Source organism: Euprymna scolopes, chromosome 11 (assembly GCF_053919585.1).
Source record: "Euprymna scolopes isolate OS-2025 chromosome 11, ASM5391958v1, whole genome shotgun sequence".
NCBI lineage: Eukaryota > Metazoa > Mollusca > Cephalopoda > Sepiida > Sepiolidae > Euprymna > Euprymna scolopes.
Window position 1 is genome coordinate 56,002,859 of NC_136492.1, and position 18,574 is coordinate 56,021,432.

Here is an 18,574-nt window from a genome sequence, read left to right on the forward strand (position 1 = left end):
ATTTGGTAAAATACTTAATCAGTCAAGTGTGCCATATTGTATCTGTATTTCATGAATGAAATGAGAAAAATAAAGAATAAAAAAGAAAATGATATATTGGCTTAGTTATATATATATATATATATATATATATATATATATATATATATATATATATATATTACAGTGGCCTGGTAAGGCCACAGGAGAGACAACCAAAGCAAAACTGAAACAGGACACTACAGGACAAATGTAGGAAAATTTGAGCATGTTTTATTGGTTTGAAAATATATGTTCTTTTTTACCAATTGTCATAAAATTTTAACCAAAAAACTTAATTGACAATAGGAAAAGTCATTTCATTTACATACAAAACAATAAGCCTGTTGACAATCCCATTTATATTCCCTGACCTACTTATATTTGACCAAGTAAACATGATTAAATGTTATTTTCCCCATTATAGATTGGCCTACGCTGTGTTCATTTTACTTTTAAATTTTGAATTTCCAATATTGTGGATACAAGAGTTACATCCCTTTATCAGAAAATTACCCGGTGTTATTTGGAAAACCTCAGATAGTTTTGTGATAAAGGGACATACAATGTAATTTCAGAATTATATATTTCGATTTTATTTTCAATAAATACATATTTTAATGGTATTTTTTTATCAATACATAAAAATAATTTAATAGTATTTATTTCAATTTTATTTTTAATATTCCAACACAAATTTTTACTGGACATGAGAATATGATTTTCAAGCCCTTTTCAAGATATTTTTCATATTTTCAAAGATTTTTCAAGGTAATAACAGAAATCAAGCCTTTTCAAGGCAAAAGCCAAAAGAATTCAAGGACTTTTCAAGAGCTCTTAGCACATTGGACTTCTACTTTGATTTGATCAGGCTAATAATTCTCATTTTCGAGTCTGTTGTTCAGCAGAAAAAACAAGTATTATTGTAAAAAAAAAGAACTTTGTTACTTGTTTTCAACTCCAGTTTAATTTTATTTGCGGAAGGATTCTGTTGCGACTACATAACTGACACTTTGATTGATGTCAAAATCGAGCAATGACTTTGGATCAATGCAACAAGCAGATGATCACGACCTGTGCAGTGAACATACAGAGGTGTTTGTTCATAAAAATATAAAAACTATTTGTGTTATCGAAATGCACCAAGATTTTAACAGTTTACTTCACTACTTTAGCAAGTTTTAGTATACCTCTTTGTGTAATGGATTGGTTAAAGATAAAGAACCAAAATCTTCTGAAAATAACCAAATGTAAAAGTTTTTAAAAAGAAAAATATATTCTTTCATTCAAGAAATACCTAAATGAGAACAGTGTCATTTCTTGAAGTGTTTTAATTTTAAAGATTGCAACTTTTTAAAAGTTTATAAAAAATATCAAGATTTAAATAGTTTGTCCTAAAAAACTAGGCATTTGAAAGGTTATGTTCACAACTTCTACTACTTTTATTTGTATATATTTTAGTTTGCTTTTTAGATTTGAGAGAGAGGACTAATTTTGCATTGTTGAAAGGATTATAATTTTATCTTGTGATTTGTTTTTGAGAACTGTAAACATTTGAGAAATAAATTAGCTGTATCTTCAGTTTCTTTTGCTATGCAACTGTTTTTTTTTGTACATATAGTTAAGCCAGTTTGTTATTTAATCAAGTAAAATTAAAGTTACCAAAATGAACCTTTTAAAATTTTGAAACAAATAAAAGTACTTGTACATTTTGCAGACAGTGTTTTTTTTTTTAGATATGATTTCAAAAGTTAAATTAAATTTTTATGGTATCTTCTGTTTATTAAATTGTTTGGTAAAAATACGAATAGTTAACAAAGCCTTCTCTCAATGTTAAGAACAGCTTTCTAAATAATACTATTTCTTCAGCACTGTACATAAACGGCGCCAATACTCCAATAAATACTAAACAATTATATATATTTATAAATACATACTAAACAATTATATATATTTATAAATACATACTAAACAATTATATATATTTATAAATACATACTAAACAATTATATATATTTATAAATAAATACTAAACAATTATATTTATAAATAAATACTAAACAATTATATTTATAAATAAATACTAAACAATTATAGATAGTAAAGTAACAGAAATTTACTCAAATAAGACGAACATAAATAAACGATGACAGACTGCATTATCTCCCCTGTTTTTAGATTAATCTTTAATACTTTACTAAAACTGCAATTTATAAAATTAGTTCTCGTCAATCATTTTTAAAAAATTTTGATGAGGATACATATTTCTGCATGCTACATAAGTATGTCAAAGTGTTTTTGCTTGAAATATGATTTTCTAATTGTGACTAGTACTACATAAGCACTCAGAACAAAAATACTTAATCTTTTTGTTCATATTAATTTTTATAATGGTCTTTGATACACACAGTACATTTAAATGACAGTAAAACAATAATAAAATGTAAACAACCTAAAAATATGCGAAATAAAAGAAAAATCTTCTTAAACTTACAGACATCACAAGACTGGCACCAGTTTTATCAGAAAGACTTGGTCGAACAGAACTGGAGCTCGAACCTGAGGATGCAACAATAGGAAATAACCAGATGAGTATGCGACGTCTACAAAGGATTTTACGAGATAAAAAATAAAAATTGGGGGACATGGGGGAGAGGTTACACAATGAGAATTAACATTTGCTCAACAATTACAATTTATTTATTAATATTTTGAGCATTTTGGGAAGAATAAAGTGGTAAAACATGAAATATATATATATATATATATATATGCTAGAACAATAAAATTGTTGCCCTAGAAAAGACGACATGATTCCATTTCCGTTTGATGAAAACCGGTTTTCTTTTTCTTTTTGCAGACCATCTACTATTTGGGCAGTTGTGTACAAATCCAAAGAGTGATAAGAAGCCTTCTATCATGTCTGAAAGTGACACAATGTTCAATGAGCGAGATAGGAGATGTGCCACTGTACAACTCATGCTCTCTAACGATCCAAGTTATGACAACAAGACCATTGCCAGCAGCCTCATAATGCAAATCTGGACGGTTTAACACTTGAGGGCTCAACCAGGTTTCTGGCTACAGTTATGGTCTTTGGTGTGGTTTCAAGTGAGGACCACATCATGCCACCTCACATCAAAGTCAGCTTTAAAGTCAACACCAAAGTGTATCTGGATGTGCTGAAGAGTGTGGTGATCTCTCGGTGCAATCAGGTGGCCGCTGGCAGAACTTTGATGTGGCAGCAGGACTCTGCGCTAGCTCACAAGTCCAAAGAAACTCAGGATTGGCGTCAGAAGGAGTGCTATGACTTTGTACCGTTCTCACACTGCCCACCTCCTCCTCCCTTGACCTAAACCCACTGGATTATTTCGTTTAGTCATATGTTGAGAACATCACCAACATGACCTCCCACAACACCAAAACCAGCCTGATCGCCGCCATCTGCCGAGTTCCAGCCAGTGCTTTTGGAAAAGGCATGCTGCCAGTTCCAGACCCGTATCAAGGTGGTGATTGAGGCTGAAGGCGGTTACATTGAATAGATGTCAGCTCTACCACATAATCAAGTTACCTGAATTGAATTTTTTCAATTAAAGTTTTAAAATAAAGCTGCAGTGTTATTTTCTTTAGGGCGACAAATTTATCATTCCACCCTGTATGTATATATATATACATATATATATATATATATACACACACACAGAGATACAGAGATAAAGTGTATATATACACACACACAGATAAAGTGTGTGTAAAGAGCAAACATTTAATTTCACACTTTTTAGATACTTACTACTACTCGACTGTTTGATATGCATATATTTTGATTCTTTCTTTTCTTTAGTAGAATTGTCATAGTAATTGAGCACATCAAGAACGGCCTGAGGATTTTTCTTCTGTTCAGATTTAGAAATATTGGAGTTCTGCAGCAGCTTTGCCCACGACTCTGGCATGCCCTATCAAATAGAAGTGAAAAGAAAAAAATGATTAACAGAAAAAAAAAAAAAAAAAGAGAAAACAAGGAAATTTTATTGAAATAATATAAAAAATAAAAATTGAGAAAATAAAATTTGTAGTAATTATGTCTGAAATATTTTTATCACAAATTTAGAAAGAATATAAAAAAGTCTTCACAGAACCTTTTATTTAATCCATATCAAGCCATATTTAGGATTGACTCTTCAACGTCCAGAAGTTGTCACTTAGAACTGATTGTCACTCAGCACTTTTATCCATTATTCTACAGATCCATACAGACAATTCTAGTATGAATTCTAGGAGCTTTATACCTATTCTTGTTTTTTTTTCTAAATATTTATTAATTTATTTTAGTTATAGCAGCATCAAACCCACTTCACATCTCAAGAATGGTAACTGACAAAGATACTCACTTTTATTTTTAAGACATTTTTTTAAAAAAATCTTTGAAGTGAAAATAATTTGATAGAAAAAAGTTATGTTATCTTATTGGATTTTCAAAGTCAGACCCAAATAGTAATTTGCCTGACATACAGATACTTGATCCAGACTAGCCAATTCCTCCCTCCCTCTGATTTTGATATGAATATAATTTACTTCGCTTCAGTTTTATTTTACTTTTTTGCAAATATAAATTTCAGCTAAGAATAATGTTAAGATTAGAGACATTTGTCATCTAAGCAGAAGCATATGCTTAAGAAAAACAAGTTTTAACAGTTACCTTTCTGTTAAACTATTTATTAAAATTGTTTATCATAATATTAGAAATAATATTTTTCATTTTAACTTCCATTTACATGTGTATTTATATTACATGATACAAGGTAGATTATTTTTAGGGCTACAGGAAACTTTTCTTTATTCATGACAAACTTGGACTTTTACAAGTATGAAATGATTATTTAAATTCTTTCCTTAGATTTACTTTTGAAATTTTATAATTACTTTTTCATTTTCTTTTTCTAATGTTGTCATGGTGTTAATATCTTTTAAACACAAACGAAAAATATGAACCCTTTTCATCAACTGAAAATAAACTCGGTAGATTTTTTTTGCATACTTTTTTTTACACTAATGTAACTGCAAAGACATCTCGCTGTTTAACTCCCTAAATAGTATCCTTGCAAATCTGGTCCTCATGACTAAGTGGCTTTGTGCCTTGTTTGGGATGAAATGAGATGTGCTTACTTTTAAATACAGATTTCATAACTACACCTATATTTCATTGTTTTCATCCCCCCCCCCACTTTCCTTAAACTATAGACATTACCATGTAAAAACAAACAAAATGTATTTAAAAAATGATTTGGTTGCTTTTGTTTTACAGTTTATCAACCTTATTTATGCTTAGTTATTTATATCTTCAAGTATTTATTTATGATGCTTGGTTTGATTGCTTCACAGGAAAAAAAAAATCTTTTTTTTTTTAAATTTGCAGAACATGATTGAGTTTTGCAAGAGGAAAGGAAAAAAAAAAAACAAATGTTTAGTGCATTTTTTGTTCAAGAAACCGGTATCTTCAGACAGCCTGATCTGGTAGCATCAGATATCCAAGCAGGTAATGGTCACTAAGAGGTACAAATGAGGTCTCATCACTGGATGTTGTAAGATAATACCCAGGACCACATACAAAATGAGCTGTGTGGATGGTGAAAATATGTTCTTATAAACCTAACTACTTGTTAATGTTTTAAAATGCAATTTTATTTAGATATACAATTGTTACAAGGGAATTAATTTTAAAACATTCATTTAAATAAATAGATGCAATAGTTGGACTAATTTCTCTTGCTAACAGTGATGTCAAAATACCCTATTTATAATAAATTTAACTTTATACAATGGACGCAACATATTTTTTTATATACTTATGTATATGTGATACGAGTTGCAAGATATGGATTTTGCAAAAGGACATTGTATTAATTAACTATTATTTGTTATTGTTTGTCAATTTAATGACTGTTTTAATGGTTTTGTTTCACAATATTCTTTTATTTCCTGGACAAATATTGAAAAATTTGTGTTCCTGAGTTCCTATTTTTTTTTTAAGGGATGACTTGAATTTCAACAGATTGTGATCTATTTCTAAATGGCAAATGAAAAGGCAAATTGATTTTTTTTTTTTTTGCTTGCATTTTGAAGATAAATAAATTTGTATGAAAATTTCCCAAAAATGATAATATTTATTGATTACAATAAATTGGAAATATTTTTTTTGTTTACAAAGTTGTGAATGAAATCTTTATTATTTTAAATCAAACTTTGTGAAGTGATAATGAGCTAGCAAAGCACACTAAGTTTGCAATAATGGTTAAAAATGAACTCAATATTACATTGCTATAATGGCGAGATGTTCTAATAAATAAATATATATATATATATATATATATATATAAACTATGGCTCAATATTTACATATGTAAATACTGGAATTGTCCCATCACAAACGCATAGATATTAGTATATTTGGGCAGGACTTTTTCTCTAATACAGGTTTCATTTAACAGCAGAGATAATTCCTGTTTGTTGCAATCCGTATTTTCAATTTGGCGGGCCAATGTTTGAACTTTCTGTTTGAGTGCAAAAAGAAATTTGCCATAGTTACAAACGTTTTAGACTTCCATGAGTTGTCTTCGGGCGAATGATGATTAAAAAATTGCGTTTAGTGAATTTATTGAAAAAGTCGATTAAAATCATTAAAAGCACTTAAACGTGCTCTCCCCTTTATATATATGCATGCATCAGTGATGTGATAATTCCAATACCCCCCACCCAACTCCAATGCAATTACTAATTCTGTTTAAATTTTCTGATTCTAACAGAAGTACCAATTCTGCAATTCTGATACTTTTAAAATCTCTAAATACAGAGCTGGAATTTTCTTTGCAGATTACCGTAAAATCCTTGATGCAAAAATGCACTTGTGTGAGTGATCTATAGATTTTAATTCTACTGGGAGTTTAAAATCAGTATGTATTTATCATTAACACCAACAATGGAAAATTAAGTTTTTAACAAAAACTAATAAAAAAATAAATAAAAATCGTTTTCACAATTGGAAATTAGACAATTTTTCCAATTGAGTCATCGTCTCCATGCTATATATATATATATATATATATATAAAGAGAGAGACAGGGACAGAAAGTGAGTGAGAGAGAGAGAGAAGTATACTAGTGTTAGCATCAAATTAAAAAATTAACTTCAAATTGGGAAGGCAAAAAGATAACTCCACAGCAACAAATGAACTTAAAACAAGCTTTAAATGTCCACCTTGTAGGCAACAAAGCATCTCTAATCATAATTGTTATTGTTCTAGGTTACACAACATAACATTTAGTCCATATGCCTTGACTTTCTCTTAGTGATCATCAAGAGCTCATTAATTTTTACCTTTCTGGTTTATTCAATCGAGAAATTAGCCGCAGATTGAATTATGCCAAGAAAATGGTATAATAACAGTGCAAAAGCACCAAAAAAATCGACTGTGTTCGTGATGCCCTAAAATCTGGTCATCCTAGAATTACTTCTTACAGGGAAGACAATGCTATCAAGATCCGCAGCCTCAGGAATAGATTTGAAACGGCTCCCCGAATCCAACAACAATGTAATCTTGTTAAAAAGTGCTCTCTTTCTATAGTTAAGAACTAATTGAAGGAATTCAATTTGCGAGGCTGTGTTGCAAGACGCAAGTAAATGATTTTTGTTAAGAACAGAAAGTGCCGTCTGGACTTCATCAGATGCAATGAAGATCATGACTCTTTATATTGGTTGAAAGTAATTTTTAACAACGAAAGCAAGTTCAATAGGCTAGGCAGTGATGGCAAGCAGTACATCCATTGAAGGAAAGATAAAGAATTCAATTTCTAGGTGCACGGTTTCAACGATTCTATATGGTGGAGGTTCAGTTTTGGTGTGTGGTGTTATTAATGCCAATGGTCCAGGGTCTATAGTTCGCTTGCGAAGTCAAATTAATTCGACCAAGTACATTAATATGTTGACTGAGCATTTTCTACCCTACTTTGACCGGAATTTGGATGATAATCCCATCTTCACACAGGATAATGTTCCCATTCACACAGCTGGCAATGTCAAGAGGTTCCTTGAAGAACACGATATTCAGTGTTTCGATTAGCCTGCACAATCTTCAGACCTCAATCCTATCAAAAACGTATGGTATTCCATCAAGCAACAGCTACGCAATAACATTTAGAATTTGGAAGAACTTTAGACAAAAATTAAAAAGAAGTGGGATGCCCTTTCACCAGAGTATTGCCGCAGACTAATTCAAGGAATGCCCAAAAGATTGCAGGCTGTCAAATTGCAGAAGGGCTATGCTACTAAATATTTACTAGTTCATTGTGTTCCTGTTGTATTTGTGTTGCATTTATGTTCTAAAATTACATTTAAATAACTAGGTTCCATTGGACAGAGTAAATTTTTGCCTTCTCAATTTCAAGTTAATTTTTTAATTGACGTGAACAATTAAAAGTCAAATATGAACAAGGTAAAATTATAGAGGAATATATAAAAGGTGAATCAAATGAGGTATAGGCTGTTTAAACAGTTACATTCAATTTAACTTAAATTTGCGTTTTTTTTTTGTTTTTTTTTTTAAATGACAAGTGTGAACTTCCTTTGTAGTGCTGCCATATATGGAGCATTGTTGCCACATCTGGGCTGTTACATCTACCTCTTGGATAAGGTCAAAAAGAGACGCCAATCTAATAGTTATCGCTTTGTAACTCCTACCCCTGTCCCATCGCTACAATGTTGCATCCCTGTGGCTGTTTTACAAATATTTCAATGGAATATGTTCTGATGAACTCATTGCACTTGTGCCCCCTGACATACATATCCCCAACAAACTTGCATAGAAAAAAAAAAAAAAATCACACTCCTTCACTATTGAAGTCCCTAAATGCCAGAAAGATTTCTACTTTAATAGCTTCTTCCCTTAAACAGCTGGACTTTGGAATTCCCTTCCTGCTATCTGCTTCCCTAACTGTAAGTGCAGAAGTTCAAATTTAAATCAACATCTTATAAATCTTCCTTAGGCATGGTCCCAATTAGTAGCCCCTTATGACCAAGTGGTGATATGCCATGTTTGGGGTGAAGGTAAGTAATATATATATATATATATAAGTGAAGGTAAGTAAAATATATATATATATATAAATAAGATTCTGTATTACAGCCGGATAGTTGATATAAGAACTGTGCACAATGTACCAACGAAAACGGTTTGAATTTCCGACAGAAGAGACACTGCAAACATTAACTATATTTTTTGTATGACATTAATTGTAATTTTTTTTTTTTTTTAAATATCTGCGTGATATACTTTGACAGCATGAGATCTTAACCTTTTGAAAACTGGAATCAAGTTTTCAAAATTTACTTCAAGCTATTATTTGTTTTTCGTCACATTTTAAAAAGGTTTTTATTGTTTTTCATTACTTTACATCCACATGCAAATGTACATGTGACCAACTTTGGTACAAGGACAGCTCACCGGAGATCAAGAATGCATGTCAAACATATTTTAAAGTAAAATTTGTAAACAATTTTAGAATATGCATCTAAAGTACTTACAGTAAACTCTCCTGTGTGTGGATCGAACCCCACATGGACCGTGTGTTCAAAGTTGGATGGTGGAGAAATGACAGGTTTTTCATTTTCTTTTATTTTTGCTATTTTATTGCCTGAAAGAAAGAAAAAAATTGGATGAAAACATTTTTTTTAAATAATTTAAGAAATTACAGTTCTTTTTTTTTTGACAAAAAATTAAAATGTTGCAAAATAATAATTTGAGTCAACTTTTAAATTGAGCTTCTGCAATCAAACATTTCAAAAACAATCTAAAAATAAAGGTGGAAAGAAAATTAAAATGGTTTAGATAAAAGGAGAAACTAAAATAAAAAAAAGAAAAAATTGACTGTAAAAAATGAAAAAGATTATAAGGACAAACAATAGTCATAGGAAAAAAATAAGGATTCTAAAGAACTCTGTGTAACATGTAACCTAAGCTGTTTCAATATTAAACTAGCATTCGCAACGCGCAAATGTAACTAGCAAATGTAACGAGCATCCACAATGCGCAAATGTAACGAGCATCCACAACGCGCAAATGTAACGAGCATCCACAACGCGCAAATGTAACGAGCATCCACAACGCGCAAATGTAACGAGCATCCACAACGCGCAAATGTAACGAGCATCCACAACGCGCAAATGTAACGAGCATCCACAACGCGCAAATGTAACGAGCATCCACAACGCGCAAATGTAACGAGCATCCACAACGCGCAAATGTAACGAGCATCCACAACGCGCAAATGTAACGAGCATCCACAACGCGCAAATGTAACGAGCATCCACAACACATGGTCATAAGTACTGATACAGTGTAATCATAAGAATTACTGACACTAACTGATCATGTTGATTTTGATTAAGTTGTTTTACAGCATATCAATCTTTTTCAGGTTATTTAATGCCAAATCCAGTAATTTTATTGATTTTAATAGCAAGTAAAATTAATGGGTTATTGAATAGGTTTAAGTAAATATTTTTTGAATGAGGGGTGAGAAATCTGTAAAGTATATAAGATACACAAAGATTATTAATGCATAACAAAAATATGTAATTGTAATGTTAGTTGGTTGTTGGGTTTTATGGCATGTTAACTGTCAGATCATTTCATGCCAAAACCTTTTATACGTGGTTTTTATACAATTGATTTGATTTGTATTTTATAGGTATATACTTAATAAACAAATAGTCTGAATTACAGTTTCATTTTAATCCATAAGGCAATTATAGATACTGTCACTTTGGATTAGGAGTGGATCTGGGAATAGTGGTAACTAAGGGATTAGCTACAAGCTCAAAGCTCCCAAATTAAGGACTTGTTACTTGAATGTGGTTTTGTGAGATACTAAAGACAAGCAATTGACTAATGAAATATGACGATCATACTAAGAAACAGATAAGTGTATTAATGAAAATTCACAAGAAAAATAAATACGAAATGAACAAAATCATGACGTAAAAGTAAATATAGAAGCTAGAAGTAATTGTAAGAAATAGTGACAGCTAAAAGAGAATATACTGAAACCACTAGAAAATGCATCGAAGAAAATTAAGAATCCATGATTTCTGGAAAATCTACAACAGTGTACTAAATAATGGATAATCAGCAATTCCCCCACTATTCAACAATCATGAGGCAACCGAAAAGGCTAACATGCTTGCCAGTCGGTTTGCCTCAAACTCCACATTGGACCCAGCAAACCACTCCCCTCCCTGACTTTCCTTTATGAACTGACACCACATCTTAGGTGCATGATATAAAAAGCTTGACACTGCAAAAGCATGTGGACCCGATCTCATCTCAGCTGTGCTATTAAAAAAATGCTCCGCTGAAGTTGCTCCAGTCTTCTCCAAACTTTACAACAAATGCCTTAACGAATCTTGCTTTCATAACTGCTGGGAAACTGCTTCTGTTGTACCAGTTTACAAGAATTTGCTGATGACACGCACGAGAGGAAAACAAATGAACACATATCTAAGAAAATGGCAGAAACAATCTGTAGGGGAATGGGGACAAAAATGGATGGTTACATTAAATGCTGCCAAGACTAAGCTTCTTTCCTTCAATAATTACAAGAAACCTTCTCAAGCACCAATAGCTAAAGATACATTACCTGAAAGAACTTCTTTCAAACTCCTCAGCTTAATATTTAAAGGGAACAGGAGTTGAAACGAGAGCATTGTCAGAGCCGCTGCGAGGAAGGTGGGCTCTCTCTACCATGCTAGAAATTTACTTATGCCTGAAAGTATCATGCAGCCACCATTTGCCCATGTATGGAGTATTGTTGCCACATTTGGGCCGGTCCACCTGTTACTAGTTTCTCACTTCTGGACAGGGTTCAAAAGAGTCGCCAACCTGATAGATCCTGAACTGTCATCCAAGCTTCAACCTCTGTCCCATTGACAAAATGTTGCATCTCTGTTTGTTTTACAAGTATTTTAATGGTGAATGCTCTGACGAACTACAAGCCCTTGTACCGCCTAGAAATAAATACCCTGACAAACCCGACAATCAGCAAAATCTCACGCCTACACAGTAAAGATCCCTAGATGTAAGAAGGCCTTTTACTCTAATAGTTTCTTCCCCAGAACTGCTAAACTCTGGAACTCCCTTTCAGGTTCCTGTTTTTCCAACTGTTCTGACATGCAGAAGTTCAAGTGTAATGTGAACAGACATCTTGCTGCTCGATTCCTCACATAGCATCCCTGCAACTTATGTCACCGATAGTAGCCCCTCCATCAAAGTGACACTGTGCCTTGTTTGAGGTGAAAATGGAATTAAAAAAAAAAGTAAAAATAAAGAGAAATGAAACCTAGGAATACATGAAAATCTAATGTATGAGAAAATATAATTTTATAATTTTTTACTTTAGAGTTAAACATGTGTCACCAAAAAGGCAAAAAGCAGGTCTATAAGTTTCATCATTACAAGGGTGCTTTTGAATTGCATTTAAGGATCCCAACTGAATTTTATTAAAAAAAAAAACACACAAAAAAAATCTTGAATAATGTGAATAAGCTGGATAGGGTAATACCTGTCTGCTGCTGCTGCTGTTTCCTTCTTTAGTTATGATACTCCCACACACATAATTAACAAATCTGACTTTCATTTTCTCAAAGGAGGTGTCAAAATTATGTTAAACTTCCATCACTACCACCATCTATTCCTACTCAATTCTAGCACCTTTCCCTTGGCTAAGCACCCTCCTCCCACAAACTCCAATTGAACATTTAAATTCTACTTAAGCAGATTAATCCTGTTCAAAAACCTCTAAACCTTTTGCTCATTGCAGAATAAGAGCAAACTAGCAATTCACCAGCAGAGTCAGATTAGTCTTCATTGGTTGCCCTAAATCTGGTGGCCCTGCGTCAGATGCAGATCAGTAAATAACATTAACATAAATTAAAGCATAACATACTTGGAAATAGGGTTTAAATCCCATCAAATGCAGATATTCTTGAGCTAGCTACACTTATCTAACAACCGGGGGTTTTTACTTTCATTTAAAATTTTTTTTTTTTTTTAAAGGATCAATGCTTATCAAGACCCAAAGGTCGCTCAAGAATCAGGACTAATGAGTTTCAGGTAGGTTGTGAGACACAGTGATGTTCGGTAATAATGGAAATTGAGTAGAATTGGATTATTTAAGATGGCTCAACAATAACTTGTTTACATTGGTATTGAAACCTACCATGTTATAGTTAGCTGGGAAGTAGCCTTGTGGTATTGTTTCAGACGGACAGTTCTAGGAAAGAAACTTTGCTTGTGGAATTTGCATTTAATTTTAAGTACCGAGAGAGAGAGTAAGGAAAATTGTTGATAGTGGTTGTCGTTAGACGAGTGTTTGTTGCTTTTTATCCAATTATTTTTTAAATAGAATTTTTAAAGTTAGATTTTATTATTACATTATTGTTTGGTTATTAAATCAATAATTAAACCAAATTATTATAAAACTATAAGGAATTTTGTGATGGTAATCTATTTATAAATACGGTCAGATATAAATCTCAAATAAGTATTTTATACGAGTACAGAATGAATTATGTTCATTTAAACCAGGTTCTGAATGCATAATAACTTTTGCTCACAAACTCAAGTGGTAATTTATTCAAAGTAGGAGCTTTGATTTAAGGTCTCAACACCAGACATTAGTATTGGAAGAAGTATTTTACATATGTAAAACATGTTCATTCAGTATAACACTTTATTTATACAAATATTTTATGCTACACATTTGCAGACATTTTATTTAGTTGGGAGCCAGCTGAACTTCGTTAAGATATTCTTAGTATGGAGATGGGGTAAAACATATATGGACACAGATTTCTTTGGAAAACAGCGCTCCAGTCAATATCTGCCCAAGAATTTCAAGTGCAAATACATCTACATACCTCTATGTAACATCAAGTTAAGCTAAAACATGAACTTACAGAAAAAACAGATATATAAATCAAATATCTTGAGAAAGTTTGGAATAAAAATGAAATGTTTATCAATATTTAAACCATTTTTAATTTTAGTTCCCATTAAATTGGATTATTATTTCTATAATTATCATCACGTGTGTACATACATACATACACACACAACCAAGTATGCCACCTGGCATCATCTGATCACAGACTGATAGGTCTGAATCTCCTATACATAAAGTTTAAAGTCTATAAACTAAAAATTGACAATTTGGTAGAGAGTGTTCTGCACACGTACAGACAAGGTCACACATATGTGTATGTATAATATATATGCATATCTTCTGTACTATTATATAAATGGAACTTTGTATATCTGAGTTTGTTCCCTATAAACTCCAAACAGCTGGGCTGATTTTTATGAAATTTCACAGGAAGGAACTTTGTGTGCCTGGCAGTGTTCTTAGATAGGTTTTGTATTGTAGTGTATTCAAATATCGTTAAAAAAAAACAAACATTCTTTCCACCACTCTACAATAAGAGCCATTGTCAAGATACACAAAAAAGGTCAGAGGTTACATCGTCTGAAACGTTATGAAAATAACAACCAAGGCGCGAATGATAGTTTGAACAATTCAATAAATACAAATTCTCAATCCTCATCAAAAAATTGAGAAACTTTAAAGCATGGCAGACTAATGGACAGATTGATGAATGAACAGAGTCTAAATAGGTGAGTGGATGCATCTAAAAATGTTACTTCAAACTTTAGCATTTAGATTACTGAAATTAAGCAATGTTGAGTTTGCTTTGTTTTTAGCATCATTTTCAGTCATCCTGGACTTCCCCTTGCCACTGGAATCAAGCAGTGCCGATTCAGGAGAGGTGTGTGGTTGAGGATTATGCAACTTATACTTCACATTAACACATGCAGCCACCCTTACAGGGGAGTATCCATTGTTTCTCACGACCGAACAGAAGGCCATAAGGCATGTGCATATATATGTAGATGTGTATGTGTATATATGTATGTGTATGTATATATGTACGTGTGTGTGTGTGTGTGTGTATATATATATGTATGTGTGTGTATATATATATATGTACGTGTGCGTGTGTATATATATATGTACGTGTGTGTGTGTGTATATATATGTACGTGTGTGTGTGTATATATATGTACGTGTGTGTGTGTATATATATGTACGTGTGTGTGTGTATATATATGTACGTGTGTGTGTGTGTATATATATATGTACGTGTGTGTGTATATATATATGTACGTGTGTGTGTGTATATATATATGTACGTGTGTGTATATATATGTACGTGTGTGTGTGTATATATGTACGTGTGTGTGTGTATATATGTACGTGTGTGTGTATATATGTACGTGTGTGTGTATATGTATGTACGTGTGTGTGTATATGTATGTACGTGTGTGTGTGTATATATGTACGTGTGTGTGTGTATATATGTACGTGTGTGTGTATATGTATGTACGTGTGTGTGTATATGTATGTACGTGTGTGTGTATATGTATGTACGTGTGTGTGTATATGTATGTACGTGTGTGTGTATATGTATGTACGTGTGTGTGTATATGTATGTACGTGTGTGTGTATATGTATGTACGTGTGTGTGTATATGTATGTACGTGTGTGTGTATATGTATGTACGTGTGTGTGTATATGTATGTACGTGTGTGTGTATATGTATGTACGTGTGTGTGTATATGTATGTACGTGTGTGTGTATATGTATGTACGTGTGTATATGTATGTACGTGTGTGTGTATATATATGTACGTGTGTGTGTATATATATGTACGTGTGTGTGTATATATATGTACGTGTGTGTGTATATATATGTACGTGTGTGTGTATATATATGTACGTGTGTGTGTGTAGAGAGAGATGACATGAAATGTGATTTAGTTTAACTAAAAGACCAACTTTTTAAATTAATGCATGAAATATTGTTAAATAATATTCTCCAACAAATTTAATTTGACATGTCAATATTTCAAACTAAATCTTGACAGACTAATAGATCGATTGATGAAAAGAACCTTCTAAATAGGTGAGCGAGTACACCTAAAAACGTTAGTTTAAACTTTAGTACGACAGACCAACCGACATGTCTAAAATATGCATCAATTTAATCTGCATGCTTGGACATGAAAGTGACAAACAGATGGACATCTCAGTATACAAAGCTTCTTATAGTGATACATTGAAACATTAAAAAAAAAAATAAATAAATAAATAAATAAATACAAGACAATAAGAATGATGAAAAAGATAATACACATGAAGAAGGCCAAAGGACCTATCGTCAGAAACATCTGTTATTTTACTAAAGCTTCGTAAATCAACATTTGTTTACTAAAGGCTTTTTTTATCTATATTATATTTTAATGATAAAAAGGTGACAACCAACCCAGCAAGTGCTGGAGAAGAACTGTAGAAAGGAGAGAATAGTAGCAGATGGAGAGAACACAGAGGGTGGCAACAACTCTCACAACCAGACACCACGTACATCTGTTGATCCAGAATAAGCGTGCACAGTCACAAGTGTATTAATCTCAGGTGAAGAACTATTGTCTCTTGAAACAGACTGATGCCAACAATAATAAAAAACACATGCAACAATATTCCATGGTTGTACAAATCGAGTCATGTTTAAAAATAAAGAGATATCACATCCATTACTTATCCAATTCTGGACATCATTCAAAAATTTAAAAACTGAAACATTATTAAGAGATTCTTTTTGTATAATTAAAAATAGGTTCATTTACTTCTATTTTATTTTTCTGATCTTTTTTAGATGTCGATTGATTATCCTTATTTTTATTCTAAGGTCTACTGTTCTCATCTTGAGTGTTATTTTCATGACGTTTCGGTCGAGGTAAACTCCAACCGTGTTCATGTGTATCTTGTCAAACTGTGGGAATCTTTCTTAATGTAATGGATAAAGTACTTGGTAAAATTACACTTCTGGAAGTTGAAGGTTCAATTCTCAGTGCGGGCGACACTTAAAATACAATAAAATAAAATGAATTACTTAGGTCTTCTACTCAGTTATGGCGAGTGGAATGAAAACCTGTTACTCTCCGTGGATTAAATAAATGGTTCCGTTCGAAATTCTGTGAAGATCCCCAGAGTTTGGACAGAAAGGTTTCCGAGTTTGGACAGAAATGCAAAATAGTTCTTTAGAGAGAATGGATCTCTCTAATAAATAACTCTTTTGCATTTCAGATTAACTTGAGAGGATTTTCATGTATGCTGAAATATTATGTGCAGTTTGTTTTTATATATATTTTTTATATATCCAACATGTTTTCACTTTTTTATTTGGCAATTTATAGCTACAATTAATTGCGGTTTCACTTAATGCCTTAACTTGCAAATTCTAGCATTGCTACAAATATAATTTGCTGATTTCGTTATGCCCTCTGATGAGAAGAATAACAAGAATAGCATTCTTTACAACTCCACGGAATAAGGACTTTGTAAATTGTGTTTTGGAGTATTCAGTTGAACAATAAATTTTGACTAAATTTCAACTTACAGTTTTAATTTTCTTTCTCTTATAATAAGCTCTACTTTCTATTGCGTATTGAGCTTTTTTAATTCGGTTGAGATTAAATTTTCTATATATAAATACTGTTATTCATATTAGTTTAAAGTTTACCATTGCATATATCAGATAAACACTACATCCCTCTGTTTTCATTTATATATAGATATATATATATACACACACACCACTTTTGGGGGCAATTTTATAAGTTCGAAATCTTGGCGATTATTGATCAAAATTTAACAAATGAAGGTTCGTTAGAAAACTAATGACCTGAATTGTGTAATGGACGAAGTGACATTTGCCATTAAGGTCACACATTGTTTAAACAAGTGAGGAATCACTTTTCTATATTAATTTAACATAAAATGAGCACCCACTTTATGGCCACCTTGGCCATAAAGTGGGTGTTTATTTTATGTTAAACTAGCGAGGGGTACCCGGCGTTGCCCGGATGTTTGGAGGTGGGGGTTTAAAAAAAATGTTTTGGTAGGTAAGTATGAGAATTGAACCCGAACCCTTGAGGCAAAGTTGTAAATTAAAGTGTGAAAAAAAAAAGTGCGACGTTAACCAGGGAGAGACTTGATTCCGAATATTTCTCATGTTATATCTCCCTTGTTAGGTTTCCAGGCATAAACTAAATTTCACAGTGTATAAAGATTATTTGATACTGGAGATATTTATAATACTACCTCATTTCCAAATGAGGGGGAGATATAACATATGAAAAATATTTGGAATCAAGTCTTTCCTTGCTGTTATTTCAGAGCATTTGAAACCATAGCAGCAAGTTTTAGTCTCCCTTTCATCAAGGCCAGAGGTTTTGAGGAAATTGTGTGTGTGTGTGTGTGTGTGTGTGTGTGTGTGTGTATGCGTGTGTGTGTGTGCATGCCTGCGTGTGTGTGTGTGTGTGTGTGATAATAAAAATAATTCAAAACCCCAATAACAACCATATAAATTAGGTTGTAATAAATAGATGA

At 32.2% G+C, this 18,574-nt stretch overlaps 1 protein-coding gene across 4 annotated transcripts in view; it reads right to left on the reverse strand.

Annotated features, from left to right (window-relative positions):
• LOC145287858 (serine/threonine-protein kinase PAK 3-like) overlaps positions 1 to 18,574 on the reverse strand; it is a 268,674-nt gene that overhangs the window by 31,542 nt on the left and 218,558 nt on the right. For all 4 annotated transcript variants that reach the window (XM_080135740.1, XM_080135741.1, XM_080135739.1 and 1 more), the window contains 3 exons: positions 9,595 to 9,704; positions 3,812 to 3,974; positions 2,513 to 2,586 (listed from right to left, as the gene is read on the reverse strand). In XM_080135740.1, coding sequence (XP_079991866.1) covers positions 2,513 to 2,586; positions 3,812 to 3,974; positions 9,595 to 9,704 — 347 coding nt within the window. The remainder of the gene's footprint in view (positions 1 to 2,512; positions 2,587 to 3,811; positions 3,975 to 9,594; positions 9,705 to 18,574) is intronic.